This window comes from Oncorhynchus nerka, linkage group LG6 (genome assembly GCF_034236695.1).
Source record: "Oncorhynchus nerka isolate Pitt River linkage group LG6, Oner_Uvic_2.0, whole genome shotgun sequence".
NCBI classification, from domain to species: Eukaryota; Metazoa; Chordata; class Actinopteri; order Salmoniformes; family Salmonidae; genus Oncorhynchus; species Oncorhynchus nerka.
The window spans coordinates 75,649,970-75,666,381 of record NC_088401.1 but is presented as its reverse complement, the minus strand read 5'-3'; the positions used below and the strand labels follow the sequence as shown (position 1 = coordinate 75,666,381).

Sequence of the window (16,412 nt, the reverse complement as noted above, 5' to 3'; positions counted from 1 at the left end):
AGTTAAAATTTATTATTTTTTATTCAACATTTTATTTAACTAGGCAAGTCAGTTAAGAACAAATTCTTATTTTCAATGATGGCCTAGCAACAGTGGTTTAACTGCCTTGTTCAGGGGCAGAACGACATCCCTTGTCAGCTCTGGGATTCGATCTAGCAACCTTTGGTTACTGGCCCAACGCTCTAGCCACTAGGCTACCTGCCGCACCACACGTGTTCTGCGGTTGTGAGGCCGGTTGGACAAACTGCCAAATTCTCAAAGATGAAAGTTTGAGGCGGCTTATGGTAGAGAAATTAACATCCTTTTCTCTGGCAACAGCTCTGGTGGACATTCCTGCAGTCAGCATGCCAATTGTACACCCCCTTAACTTGAGAAATCTGTGGCATTGTGTTGCGTGACACAACTGCACATTTTAGTAGCCTTTTATTATCCCCAGCACAAGGTGCACCTGTGTATTGATCATGCGGTTTAATATAACTTCTTGATATGCCACACTTGTCAGCTGGATGGATTATCTCAGTAAAGGAGAAATGCTCACTAACATGGATGTAAACACATTTGTGCACAAAATTTGAGATATTTCTGCAATCTTTAATTTCAGCTCATGAAACATGGGACCAACACTTTACATGTTGCGTTCATGGTTTTTGTTCAGTATAATTTCATTCTAAACTGACAATTATAATTAGTTGATTATTGGAGCCAGGTATGTTAGCTGGGGCTGGGACAAAAGTGTGCCACTAATCAGGCCCCTGAGGACATTAGTTGTCCATCCCTGATCTAAAGCGCGTCATAGCACAGTGTGTGCATACCTTTTTTTTAAGAATCTTTATTTGTGTTTCTTTTCCTCAAATAAGGCTCAGTGGTTTATGTATCTTTAGCATTGGCTTGGTGGAATCTTCCTCAATGCCCAGACCGTGTCATTAATGAGGCCTCTGGGCCAATGAGAATGTGTCAGGCTGCATTGCTTCCCTAGAGGCAGAGGCTACGGGTGGAGGGAGGGAATCAGACCTTAAGAGACACCTGGGTGTGTACAGAGTGCGTCAACAAGTGGAAAAACCAACGCAGGCCTGAGACCTACATATTGGACAGGGACTCCTTGAGAAATGACAGAGGGAGGTTTTGTTTTCACTGTCCCTGCCTTCTAGCTGTCCCATAGTTCAGGTCAGGTCACACATTCAGGGGAAACATGAACGTGACCTATACACACGTTCAGGGAAAACTTGAGCCTTCCGCATGCTTCAGTTCGGTTGGCGAGTATGCTCCGAACGAGGGCTCGCATACTCCCTTAAAAAAACGAGAAAGCAGCAATAGTACTGTTTGTCCATTTTGAGATGTCAAAGCGACTCATACACTTCCTCAAAATCGTCTGAATGAATCTATGATAGCTAAAATCTTTCATTAATTGACTTTTTTGCCGTGGTGATCTTAATTGCACAGTTTTACATCTAACTAAGATGTTTGGTTCAGTGTTTCTCAAGTGAAAAAATTTACATAAATGATTAGTATCTCGTTGAATGACAAACACTTAATTGAAGAATCCCTACTGTTGACCAATCACCGGCGAAGGGACGTACACTTCGACTACCGACTTGGGCCAACAACAAAAAACCTTGCCGAAGACAAACTGACAACTTCACAATGTGCTGCTAATATGTTGTGGAACTGTTCCGGATGGGAAGCCTTAACTCTCATACAGACACAACTTTGGACCAAAATGGTGAGCCATGTAACTGAACCTCCCCTTTTTATAAACAATAAAAATCTCTTGACATAATTCTCTAGTAAATGTTAGAAATATGGAACCACACCCCTCATTTGATTGGTCAATTGTCCAGAGTAGATGACAGATCCTTTCTACCCCGCAACACGCCACGGCCAATACGTTTCAGCTGCAGTTGGTTATCTAAGCCACATGTTTTTACTCACTCATGAAGAGGTGGTGTGTTGGAGAAAAACATCCAGTCATGTAAATAAGAGTGGAGATGTGCAGGACACCAGTCAACCTGAAGAACTGTGCTCGTTTACATTACATGACTCCAGTCATAGTTGTTGATGGACAGAGTTGAATAAGACCTATATGGATACAGATTTTCAAGCAATGTAATATTACACATTTTGGGGGTCGGCTGCAGATCAAGATGCAACATCAAGTGGGATTTCCCCTTCTGCTGTTATGTGCTTTTATATGTTATGCGTTGCTTACACTTTTCTCTCTCCCTCTTCTTCTTACCCCAGGTGGAGTCATTTATCTTGGACCAGGAGGACTTGGAGAACCCCATCATGAAGACTGCCTCGGAGCTGCTTTTGTCCAGCGCCACAGACGGAGTGGACCTCCGCACTGTCGACCCAGAGACACAGGCCCGCCTCGAGGCCCTGCTAGAGGCTGCAGGTACGTGCTCTTAAACCCTCACCTCTAACCCCTCACCTAGACACGGCCCTGCCTCAGGCTGCTAGAGGTACGAGCTGTAAACCCTCACCTCTAACCCCTCACCTAGACACGGGCCTGCCTTCAAGGCCCTGCTAGAGACTGCAGGTACGAGACTGAATCCATCACTGGGCCCTAACCCTGGCCGCTGTCGTTCAGAACCCAGCTGTGCCTGATCTTACGGTTTAGCCCTTTCCCTAACCTTCCTCTATTTAATTTAACTCAATTCAAACTCATCTCACCCTAGGACTTCGGCCTAGTACCCCCATCCAAACCAATTCCATCCAACCCTACTTGACCTGAAAGGACCTCACCAGCAACCCCATTCTACCCTACCAGACCCCAACCCTCCCCATCTAGTACCTCCCCCAAACTTGCCACCTTGTCTTGTTGTCTGTTGCAGTTCTGCTTGATTTGTTGAAGTGAACATGTGGTTGTCTGCATCAAACACAACATAGCTTTCACCCATCATCTGACCATCGCTGATTACTTCAGGGGAAGGAAGGAGGCATTTCAAACAGGGGAACGTCAGCGTGATGGGAAGCCAGGACGAGATGTGTGTGTGTGTGCATAGCCTACGTGTGTCCGGCTCTTCAGTGTTGTAGTGTTAGAGCAGGTGGTTATGGGTAAACATTCTCTGTGTGTGTTATATGGACATGGGTGTGTTTCTAGGTTTTACAGTAACACATTATTCAAGAATGTAAATGTTACTGTAAAAATATTTTTGTTCTGCATAAATATCAACAGAAAAATGCAAATGACAGGAAAACGTCAATGTTGTCTTCACTTTCTCACACACAGGCCGCATCCTTAATGGCACCCTATTCCCTATCCCAGAGGCCTATGGGTATTAATCAAAAGTATGGCACTATATAGGGAATAGGCTGCCATTTCGGACAAAGTATCTGTGCTGCCTTAATGATTTATTTATTTAATCAAGTCAGTTGAGAACCTATTCTCATTTACAATGACGACCTGGCCAAGAGGTATAACGGAGCACAGAACACACAATAGCACTAAACATAACGCACTATATACAGAGAAAAGGTTCATCAAACATATCATTACATTACAATTTTAAAATAGATTAACGTGGATTACCCCATCATTACCCCATCATATCAAAGTGGAATTATGTTTCACTGATCTAAACACATTACCCCATCATTACCCCATCATATCAAAGTGGAATTATGTTTCACTGATCTAAACACATTACCTACCCCATCATTATCCCATCATGTCAAAGTGGAAATCTGTTTCACTGATCTAAACACATTACCCCATCATGTCAAAGTGGAAATCTGTTTATAGAACATTTGAGAAATGAATAAAACATGAAAAGCTGAAATGTCTTGAGTGAATAAGTATTTAAAACCCCTTTGTTATGATTAGCCTAAAGAAGTTCAGGAGTAAAAATGTGCTTAACAAGTCACAAGTTGCTTAGACTCAGTCCGTGTTCAATAATAGTGGTTAACCTCATTTTTGAATGTCGACCCCACCAATACAGTCATGTAAAGGAGAGGAAGGAAACTGCTCAGAGATTTCACCATGAGGCCAATGTTGATTTTAAAATGGTTACGGCATTGAATGGCTGTGATATGAGACAAATTAGGATGGATCAACGTTGTAGTTACTCCACAATACTAACCTAAATGACAGAGTGAAAAGATGGTAGCCTGTACATAATAAAACATATTCTAAAACATGCATTCTGTATACAAGGCACTTAACTAATACTGCAAAAACATGTGGCCAAGAAATGAACTTTTTGTCCTAAATAATAAAGCGTTGTGGTGTTCAAGGAAATACTTTCTGAAAGCACTGTAGCTGTCAGTTTTATTTATATAGAGACACTGTAATTCTGAGAACTACCTAACATTTTGTCTCTGTTATGGGGTTAAAAGTTTTCATGGGCACAAAAATCCAAAATAATACGTGAATGCATTTAAAAAAAAAATATACATGTACATTATCAGTCAAGTTTGGACAGCTACTCATTCCATGGGTTTTTTCTATTACACTTTTCTACATTGTAGAATAATAGTGAAGACAAACTATGAAATACCACATATGGAATCATCTAGTAACCAAAAACGTTTTAATTAAACAAATCAAAATATATTTGAGATTCTTTAAAGTAGCCACCCTTGACAACTTTGCACACTCTTGGCATTCTCTCAACCAGCTTCATGAGGTAGTCACCTGATGCAATTCAATTAACAGGTGTACCTTGTTAATTTGTGGAATTCCTTTCCTTTCCTTAATGCGTTTGAGCCAATCAGTTGTGTTGTGACAAGGTATGGGTGGTATACAGAAGATTAGTAAAAGACCAAGTCCATATTATGGCAAGACCAGCTCAAGTAAGCAAAGAAACAGCAGTCCGTTACTTCAGACATGGTCAGGCAATGTGGAAAATGTAAAGAGCTTTGAAAGTTTCAAGTGCAGTCGCAAAAACCATCAAGCGCTATGATGAAACTGGCTCTCATGAGGACCGATACAGGAAAGGAAGAACCAGAGGATGTAGAGGATAAATTCATTAGTTACAAGCCTCAGAAATTGCAGCCCATATAAATGCTTCAGAGTTCAAGTAACATACACTTCTTTTTTTTTTTTTTTTTTCCCTTTAAAAAAACATTAATTTTACCCCCTTTTCTCCCCAATTTCGTGGTATCCAATTGTTAGTAATTACTATCTTGTCTCATCGCTACAACTCCCGTACGGGCTCGGGAGAGACAAAGGTCGAAAGCCATGCGTCCTCCGAAACACAACCCAACCAAGCCGCACTGCTTCTTAACACAGCGCGCATCCAACCTGGAAGCCAGCCGCAACAATGTGTTAGAGCACCTGGCTACCTTGTTTAGCGCACACTGCGCCCGGCCCGCCACAAGAGTCGCTGGTGTGCGATGAGACATGGATATCCCTACCGGTCAAACCCTCCCTAACCCGGACGACGCTAGGCCAATTGTGCGTCGCCCCACGGACCTCCCGGTCATGGCCGGCTGCGACAGAGCCTGGGCGCGAACCCAGAGTCTCTGGTGGCACAGCTAGCGTAACAGACACATTTCAACATCAACTGTTCAGAGGAGACTGTGAATCAGGCCTTCATGGTTGAATTGCTGCAAAGAAACCACTACTAAAGGACACCAATAAGAAGAAGAGACTTGCTTGGGCCAAGAAACATGAGTGTTGGACATCAGACTGGTGGAAATCTGTCATTTGTCCAAATGTGACATTTTTGGTTTCAACTGCCGTGTCTTTGTGAGACCGGGTAGGTGAGCGGATGATCTCTGCATGTGTGGTTCCCACCGTGAAGCAAGGAGGTGGTGTGGGGGTGCTTTGCTGGTGACGCTGTCTGATTTTTAATTCAAGGCACACTTAACCAGCATGGCTACCACCGCATTCTGCAGCAATACGCCATCCCATCTGGTTTGCACTTAGTGGGACTAGAATTTGTTTTTCAACGTGACAATGACCCAACACACCCCCGGGCTATGTAAGGGCTATTTGACCAAGAAGGAGAGTGATGGAGTGCTGCATCAGATGACCTCTACTCCACAATCATCCGACCTCAACCCAATTGAGATGGTTTGGGATGAGTTGGACCGCAGAGTAAAGGAAAAGCAGCCAATAATTGCTCAGCATATGTGGGAACTTCTTCAAGACTGTTGTAAAAGCATTCCAGGTGACGCTTGTTGAGAGAATGCCAAGAGTGTGCAAAGCTGTCGAGGCAAAAGGTGGCTACTTTGAGGAATCTAAAATATATATAGATTTTGTGTTATTTCATCGTTTTTCTGTGTTCACTACTATTCTACAATGTAGAAAATAAATACAACTTGAATGAGTAGGTGTGTCAAACTTTCGACTGGTACTGTACATTCGGAAATTGTTCAGTCCCCTGAGCTTTTCCCACATTTTGTTACGTTACGGCCTACGTTACGGCCTAAAGGCACACACCTGTCTATAAAAGGTAAAAACCAAGCCATGATGTCGAAGGAATTGTTTTTAGAGCTCCGAGACAGGATTGTGTCGAGGCACAGCTCTGCGGTAGGGTATAAAAAATATTCTGCCGCATTGAAGGGCCCCAAGAACAGTGGCCTCCATCGTTCTTTCATGGAAGAAGTTTGGAATCACCAAGACTCATCCTAGAGCTGGACGCCCGGACCAAATTTAGTAATCAGGGGAGAAGGGCCTCGGTCAGGGAGGTGACCAAGAACCCGATGGTCACTCTAACAGAGCTCCAGAGTTCCTCTATAGAGATGGGAGAAACTTACAGAAGGACAACCATCTCTGCAGCACTCCACCAATCCGGCCTTTATGGTTGAATGGCCAGACGGAAGCCACTCCTCGGTAAAAGGCACATGCCACTCCGCTTGGAGTTAGAGGACTCTGACAATGAGAAACACAATTATCTGGTGCTTCTACACCAAGATTTGGCATTTGGCTACCGAAACTAACCGAAAATTCAGTCACCTACACGTCAAACTTTTTTCCGAATTAACTCCATAATATCGACTGAAACATGGAAAACGTTGTTTGAATCAATCCTCAAGGTGTTTTGTCATATATCTCTTCATTGAAATGCCGTTGCTGGAAGCCTGCATTCTTCTCTGATTCGGATGGAAAAATACTGGTAGCTGACTTTTGCGCACCAATTTCCACGCAGACACCGGGCGGGACACTTGGCAATTGTAGTCTCTTATGGTCAATCTTCCAATGATATGCCTACAAATACGTCACAATGCTGCAGACACCTTGGGGAAACGATAGAAAGTGTCCGTTCATTCCTGTCGCATTCACAGCCATATAAGGCGATCATGGAAAACGTAGCTTCAGAAATCCTGTTCATTTCCTGGGCGCTCAAACATCTTGGTTTTGCCTGAAGCTTTTGTTCAACGGCACTCACAGTGAAAATCTTTGCAGTTCTGGAAACGTAAGAGTGTCTTCTTTCCAAAACTATCAATTCCAAGCATAGTCGAGCATCTTTTCGTGACAAAATATTACGCTTAAAACGGGCACGTCTTTTTATCCAAAAATGAAATAATGCCCCTAGAGGACTAACAGGTTAAAGACCGTAAATGGATAAATAAAATTGTGATAAATAAAAACCTATACCAATTTAATTACCAAAAAATGTGCTCTTTGAATTGGAAAATAGTGAGATTTTCCATGTACCTATTCCATGGCACATGGTTTATCAATTGACACGCAAAATAACGCCAGATCCAAAATTCAATTTTTTTTTATTTTAAATTATTATACAAATTTCTTGCAACCGATAGAATGTTATATATATTGTGTGTATATATATATATATATATGTATGGGGATACAATCTTCCCAGCTCTCCAGATTTTGCTGTGAGGAGGCAGTCATTAGATAATTTATTTTGGTACTGTCCATATGTAGCTCGTTTTTAGTCACAGGTCCAGGAATGGCTGAAGAATTGCATAATTTACCTAGAACTAACACTGCAGATAGCAATACTGAGTGATTTTGAAAAGTCAGTCAGTCAATAATACAATAATTATTTTAGCAAAAATATTTTTAAAATTTACAATCTGTAGAAGCTATAATAGAACGGTTCAGTATGTTTGTGAAGCATCACAGCACAGTTGAAAAAATATAATGTCAAATAGAAATCCAAAATGGACATCAGAAATAGAGGAAGGACTAAAAACAGAAATATAACTATTGTAAAGTAGATTTATGTATTAACTCAAGCGTCGCTGCACAGCTATTTCCAGGTCTCTCCAGAGATGTTCGATAAGGTTCAAGTGCAGGCTCTCCTGAGTTATTGTTTTAGTTTACTCTAATTGGGGGAGGGGTTTTTGGGTTTGCGGGGAATAATTTACATTTACATTTAAAGGTATTTTCTAAAAAATCAATTAAAAAAACTTATGTCTCTACCAAAAGAATATATGGGGGATTTGAAAGAAGACTATTGCATTGGTGGAAGCAACAGTCTTTCTGAAATATTAAAGCTGATCGGCCCCTTAAAAAAATATAGAAAATATTAAGATTGAACTCTTTGGCCTGAATCGCAAGTGTCACGTCTGGAGGAAACCTGGCACCATCCCTACGGTGACTCGTGGTGTTGGCAGCATTATGCTGTGGGGATGGTTTTCAGTGGCAGGGACTGGGAGAGACTAGTCAGGATCGAGGGAAATATGAATGGAGCAAAGTACAGAGATCCTTAATGAAAACCTGCTCTAGAACGCTCAGGACCTCTGACTGGGGCGACAGTACAATGACCCTAAGCACACAGCCAAGACAACACAGGAGTGGCTTCGGGACAAGTCTCTGAATGTCCTTGAGTGGCCCAGCCAGAGCCTGCACTTGAACCTTATCGAACATCTCTGGAGAGACCTGGAAATAGCTGTACAGTGACGCTCCCCATCTAACCTGAAAGGGCTTGAGAGGATCTGCAGAAAAGATTGGGGAAAAACTCTCCAATTACAGGTGTGCCAAGCTTGTAGCTTCATACCCAAGAAGACCCGAGGCTATAACCACTGCCACACGTGCTTCAACAAAGTACTGAGTAAAGGGTCTGAACTTGTGTAAATGTGGTATTTCAGTTTTTTTATTTTATACATTTGTAAAAATGTCTACAAACAGGTTTTTATTTGTAATTATGCAGTGTTGTGTTCAGATTGAGGGGGAAAAAATAACTTGGTATATTTTAGAGTAAGGCTGTAACGTAACATTGTGGAGAAAGTAAAAGGGTCTGAATTATTTCCGAATGTACTATATATAGCTAATTTGTAAGTTTGAGAACATAGAGACATTGTGAGGAAAGATGTTGTGTGTAAGATGGCACCGGAGCAGAAGCCAGAAGTTTTACGTGCCCCCAACTGATTGTGTTCATTTGCGTTGTTTGTAACTTTAAAAAATTATTATTCTTTTTTTTTTTTTTACAGTTTTTGTACATAATGTTGCCGCTACCGTCTCTTATGACCCAAAAGATCTTCTAGACATCAGGACCGCAATTACTCAGCATGGACTAGCAGAATCCTTTTTCTTCTCGACTCTGACGAGACCGAGGCAGAGGATATACAGCTCTCTCCCCCGACCCCAGTGATCTGCGTGAAGAGGAGGTGGAGAAAGAGAGGCCGTAGAGCAGGCTACCTTCTGAGGAGTTGGAGGCGCTCGAATAAACCCCCACTCCCCTCAATTCTGCTTGATAACATGCAATCTTTGGAATGGACGAGTTATTGGGAATGATTAAACTACCAGCTGGACATTAAAAACTGTAACATCTTATGCTTCACAGAGTCATGGTTCAACGACAACAATATCAGCATACAGCTGGCTGGTTATACGATGTATCGGTAAGATAAGGGGTGGCGGTCTATGTATTCTTGTAAACAACAACTGGTGCACGATATCTAAGAGTTTCTCAAGATAAGCTTCATTGTAGCTGTTTACATATCCAGCCTCAGTCAGAGGCTGGCACGAAGATGGCATTGAAAAATCTGTATTCCGCCAAAAACAAAGAAGAAAAAGCTCACCCAGAGGCAGTGCTCCAAGTAGCCGGGGACTTAAATGCAGGGAAACTTAAATCAGTTTTACCAAATTCCTATCAGCATGTTAAATGTGCAACCAGAGGGAAAAGAACTCTGGACCACCTGTACTCCACACACAGAGACTCATACAAAGCTCTCCCCCGCCCTCCATTTGGCAAATCTGACCATAATTCCATTCTCCTGATTCCTGCTTATAAGCAAAAATTAAAGCAGGAAGCACCAGTGACTAGATTAATAAAAAAAAGTGTTCAGATGAAGCAGATGCTAAGCTACAGGACTGTTCTGCTAGCACAGACTGGAATATGTTCTGTGATTCCTCCACTGGCATGAGGAGTACACCACATCTGTCATTGGCTTCATCAATAAGTGCATCAAGGACGTTCTCCCCACAGTGACCGTACGTACATACCCCAACCAGAAGCCATGGATTACAGGAAGCATCCACACTGAGCTAATGGCTAGAGCTGCTGCTTTCAAGGAGCGAGACTCTAACCCGGAAGCTTATAAGAAATCCCGCTATGTCCTCCGACGAACCATCAAACAGTCAAAGCTTCAATACAGGACTAAGACTGAATCGTACTACACCGGCTCTGACGCTTGTCGGATGTGGCAGGGCTGTCAAACCATTACAGACTACAAAGGGAAGCACAGCCGAGAGCTGCCCAGTGACACAGGCCTACCGGACGAGCTAAACTACTTCTATGCTCGCTTCGAGGCAAGTAACACTGAAACAGGCATGAGAGCACCAGCTGTAACCAAAGACTGATCACACTCTCCGCAGTCGTGAGTGAGTAAGCCCTTTAAACAGGTTAATATTCACAAAGCTGCAGGGCCAGACGGATTACCAGGACATGTACTCAGAGCATGTGCTGACCAGCTGGCAAGTGCCTTCACTGACATTTTCAACCTCTCCCTGTCCGAGTCTGTAATACCAACATGTTTTAAGCAGACCACCATAGTGCCTGTGCCCAAGAATACTAAGGTAACCTGCCTAAATGACTTCTGACCTGTAGCACTGACGTCTGTAACCATGAAGTGCTTAGAAAGGCTGGTCATGGCTCACATCAACACCATCATCCCAGAAACCCTAGACCCACTCCAATTTGCGTACCGCCCAAACAGATCCACAGATGTTGCAGTCTCTATTGCACTCCACACTGCCCTTTCACACCTGGACAAAAGGAACACCTATGTGAGAATGCTATTCATTGACTACAGCTCAGCGTTCAAAACCATAGTGCCCTCAAAGCTCATCAATAAGCTAAGGACCCTGAGACAAAATGCCTCCCTTTGCAACTGGATCCTGGACTTCCTGACGGGCTGCCCCCAGGTGGTAAGGGTAGGTAACAACACATTCGCCACGTTGACCCTCAACACAGGGGCCCCTCAGGGGTGCGTGCTCAGTCCCTTTCTGCACTCCCTGTTCACTCATGACTGCGCGGCCACGCACGACTCCAACACCATCATTACATTTGCAGATGACACAACAGTGGTAGGCCGGATCACCGACGACAACGAGACAGACTATAGGGAGGTCGTCAGAAACCTGGCCGTGTGGTGCCAGGACAACAACTTCTCCCTCAACGTGATCAAGACAAAGGAGATTATTGTGGACTACAGGAAAAAGAAGACTGAGCACGTCCCCATTCTCATTGACGGAGCTGCAGTGGAGCAGGTTGAGAGGTTCAAGTTCCTTTGTGTCCACATCACCAACAAACTAACATGGTCCAAGCACACCTAGACCGCCGTGAAGAGGGCACGACAAAACCTATTCCCCCTCAGGAGACTGAAAAGATTTGGCATGGGTCCTCAGATCTTCAAATGGTTCTACCTCTGCACCATCGAGAGCATCCTGACGGGTTGCATCACTGCCTGGTATGGTACTGCTCGGCATCTGACTGTAAGGCGCTACAGAGGGTAGTGCGTACGGCCAGTACATCACTGGGGCCAAGCTTCCTGCCATCCAGGACCTCTATCAGGCGGTGTCAGAGGAAGGTCGTAAAAATTGTAATACTCCAGCCACCCTTGTCATAGACCGTTCTCTCTGCTACCGCATGGCAAGCGGTACCGGAGCACCAAGTCTTGGTCCAAGAGGCTTCTTAACAGCTTCTACCCTCAAGCCATAAGACTCCTGAACATCTTGTCAAATGGCTACACAGACTATTCACATTGCCTCCCCTCCACACCACTGCCACTCTCTGTTGTCATCTATGCACAGTCACTTTAACTCTACCTACATGTACTTACTACCTCAACTAACTGATGCCCCCCGCACATTGACTCTGTACCGGCACCCCCTGTGTGTGTGTGTATGTATGTATGTATGTATGTATGTATGTGTGTATATATGTATATGTATATATGTATGTATGTATATATATATATATATATATATATATAAAAATACACCAGTGAAAAATGAAATACAATTAATAAAATGGGTGTTAAGGTAACAATGGAATCAAACATGACCCCAGTCCTGTCCCCGGGGACCCGAGGTGGCACATCGCTGCCCCCGCATCCAACGCACTCGACTCCAGTCAGAAGTTTGGTGATGATTTGGTCAATTGAATCAAGTTTGCAGGGACTAGGGCAAGTACAAAGATGGACCCCACAGGGTCAGGAGAAACTGGGCCATACAGTGGATGAAGAGAACAAGGCAACAGTGCATGGATGACACTATTAAATGTAATTAAACGGGTATCACAGTAACAATGGAATTCTTAACCGATCACAGCCACTTACACAGGACGTGACTGCCTATACTGAAATGTTGGCACTAAATTATGTGGAAAATGTCGTCTCTACATACATATTCACTACTCTAGAAGTCTAACACATGCTACTGGATTCACCTGGTGGGTGGTAAAACATGAATACTACTGGATTCACCTGGTGGGTGGTAAAACATTAATGCTACTGGATTCACCTGGTGGGTGGTAAAACATTAATGCTACTGGATTCACCTGGTGGGTGGTAAAACATTAATACTACTGGATTCACCTGGTGGGTGGTAAAACATTAATACTACTGGATTCACCTGGTGGGTGGTAAAACATTAATACTACTGGATTCACCTGGTGGGTGGTAAAACATGAATACTACTGGATTCACCTGGTGGGTGGTAAAACATGAATACTACTGGATTCACCTGGTGGGTGGTAAAACATGAATACTACTGGATTCACCTGGTGGGTGGTAAAAAATTAATACTACTGGATTCACCTGGTGGGTGGTAAAACATTAATACTACTGGATTCACCTGGTGGGTGGTAAAACATGAATACTACTGGATTCACCTGGTGGGTGGTAAAACATGAATACTACTGGATTCACCTGGTGGGTGGTAAAACATCTGATGCTTGTAACCGAAAGTCACATTACCTTGATCGATACTGTCATTAATGTGGTACTTCAATAATTATGCAAAGCACTTGTTGGATGTGCATTTGGTGTCTGATTTTAGTTACTCTGTGATATTTTCATACATCCGATCCAGGAAGGAATTTTCCAAGTGACAGTGAAGTGAGGAGCATCTGTTGCGATAGCATATGCGATGCCAAAACAGCCCAAGTGCTGGAAGAAAGGGGCTTGAGTAATGTCCAAAATATGATGGTGTCTCCTTCGTCAAGTCGGTGAAGACACTCTGCCTGGATCCACGTTGGATGGAATATCTCTAGCTATTTGAGGTTGATCGTCTGTCTGCTTGATTTACAGCAGGGTCTTGTTCGATTGAAGAGAAAGCATCAAGGTAACGTGTTCATGTCTTTGTGCCTCGGATTGGACACCCAAGTCTACTGTGCGCAATTGTCGGATAGACTATTGCGCAACACCCAACACTTGCTGTTAATTATTTTGCATATAATGACTAAAATGACGTATCCTAATGGCCTTATTCATAATATGATCCGTTAATGAAATAACATGACAAATACATTTAGTTTTTCATGTTAGAACTGCAATTTTAAACAATACAAGTGGCTTGAAGCAGCCTTCTTGAATTTGGAGCGCAGAAATTCAAGTACTGGAATAGGCCTACCTTGAATATCAGACATTTACTCATTCTATTTCAGGCCATATATGTACACTTATATAAATTATGCAATTGTATATCATTGAGTTCCTTAAATTACAATGTGTTTGAAAAAGTCCCTGAAAGTCCTTGAAGTTGACTTGCCAATTTCTGCATGAACCCTGGTTAAAGTACAGATAGTCCTCGGTGGAGTACAGGGACAATTAGCATAGTATTCCTAGAAGTATACATGTGGAACTGCATGAACCCTGGTTAAAGTACAGATAGTCCTCGGTGGAGTACAGGGACAATTAGCATAGTATTCCTAGAAGTATACATGTGGAACTGCATGAACCCTGGTTAAAGTACAGATAGTCCTCGGTGGAGTACAGGGACAATTAGCATAGTATTCCTAGAAGTATACATGTGGAACTGCATGAACCCTGGTTAATGTACAGATAGTCCTCGGTGGAGTACAGGGACAATTAGCATAGTATTCCTAGAAGTATACATGTGGAACTGCATGAACCCTGGTTAAAGTACAGATAGTCCTCGGTGGAGTACAGGGACAATTAGCATAGTATTCCTAGAAGTATACATGTGGAACGGCATGAACCCTGGTTAAAGTACAGATAGTCCTCGGTGGAGTACAGGGACAATTAGCATAGTATTCCTAGAAGTATACATGTGGAACTGCATGAACCCTGGTTAAAGTACAGATAGTCCTCGGTGGAGTACAGGGACAATTAGCATAGTATTCCTAGAAGTATACATGTGGAACGGCATGAACCCTGGTTAAAGTACAGATAGTCCTCGGTGGAGTACAGGGACAATTAGCATAGTATTCCTAGAAGTATACATGTGGAACTGCATGAACCCTGGTTAAAGTGGTTAAAGTATTCAGATAGTCCTCGGTGGAGTACAGGGACAATTAGCATAGTATTCCTAGAAGTATACATGTGGAACTGCATGAACCCTGGTTAAAGTACAGATAGTCCTCGGTGGAGTACAGGGACAATTAGCATAGTATTCCTAGAAGTATACATGTGGAACTGCATGAACCCTGGTTAAAGTACAGATAGTCCTCGGTGGAGTACAGGGACAATTAGCATAGTATTCCTAGAAGTATACATGTGGAACGGCATGAAAGTCCTTTTATTTTAGTTTCAAACCATTTTTTCACACATTGGCCCCATTTTATTTATCGAGACACATACAGTGGGGCAAAAAAAGTATTTAGTCAGACACCAATTGTGCAAGTTCTCCCACTTAAAAAGATGAGAGGCCTGTAATTTTCATCATAGGTAGACTTCAACTATGACAGGCAAAATGAGGAAAAAATATCCAGAAAATCACTGTAGGATTTTTAATGAATTTATTTGGAAATTATGGTGGAAAATAAGTATTTGGTCACCTACAAACAAGCAAGATTTCTGGCTCTCACAGACCTGTAACTTCTTCTTTAAGAGGCTCCTCTGTCCTCCACTCGTTACCTGTATTAATGGCACCTGTTTGAACTTGTTATCAGTATAAAAGACACCTGTCCACAACCTCAAACAGTCACACTCCAAGCTCCACTATGGCCAAGACCTAAGAGACACCAGAAACACATTTATAGACCTGCACCAGGCTGGGAAGACTGAATCTGCAATAGGTAAGCAGCTTGGTTTGAAGAAATCAACAGTGGGAGCTATTATTAGGAAATGGAAGACATACAAGACCACTGATAATCTCCCTCGATCTGTGGCTCCATGCAAGATCTCACCCCGTGGGGTCAAAATGATCACAAGAATGGTGAGCAAAAATCCCAGAACCACACGACCTGCAGAGAGCTGGGACCAAAGTAACAAAGCCTACCGTCAGTAACACACTACGCCGCCAAGGACTCAAATCCTGCAGTACATCTCCAGGCCCGTCTTAAGTTTGCTAGAGAGCATTTGGATGATCCAGAAGAAGATTTGGAGAATGTCAGATGAAACAAAAATATAACGTTTTGGTAGAAACTCAACTCGTTGTGTTTGGAGGACAGTTTCATCCAAAGAACACCATACCTACTGTGAAGCATGGAGGTGGAAACATCATGCTTTGGGGCTGTTTTTCTGCAAAGGGACCAGGACGACTGATCCGTGTAAAGGAAAGAATGAATGAGGCCATGTATCGTGAGATTTTGAGTGAAAACCTCCCATCAGCAAGGGCATTGAAGATGAAACGTGGCTGGGTCTTTCAGCATGACGATCCCAAACACACCGCCCGGGCAACGAAGGAGTGGCTTCGTAAGAAGCATTTCAAGGTCCTGGAGTGGCCTAGCCAGTCTCCAGATCTCAACCCCATAGAAAATCTTTGGAGGGAGTTGAAAGTCCGTGTTGCCCAGCAACAGCCCCAAAACATCACTGCTCTAGAGGAGATCTGCATGGAGGAATGGGCCAAAATACCAGCAACAGTGTGT

At 43.0% G+C, this 16,412-nt stretch overlaps 1 protein-coding gene across 1 annotated transcript in view; it reads left to right on the top strand.

The window, feature by feature from the left end:
* LOC115124621 (ankyrin repeat and KH domain-containing protein 1-like) overlaps positions 1-16,412 on the top strand; it is a 90,358-nt gene that overhangs the window by 8,452 nt on the left and 65,494 nt on the right. Inside the window, 1 exon segment of the mRNA XM_065019868.1 lies at positions 2,239-2,392. Coding sequence (XP_064875940.1) covers positions 2,239-2,392 — 154 coding nt within the window.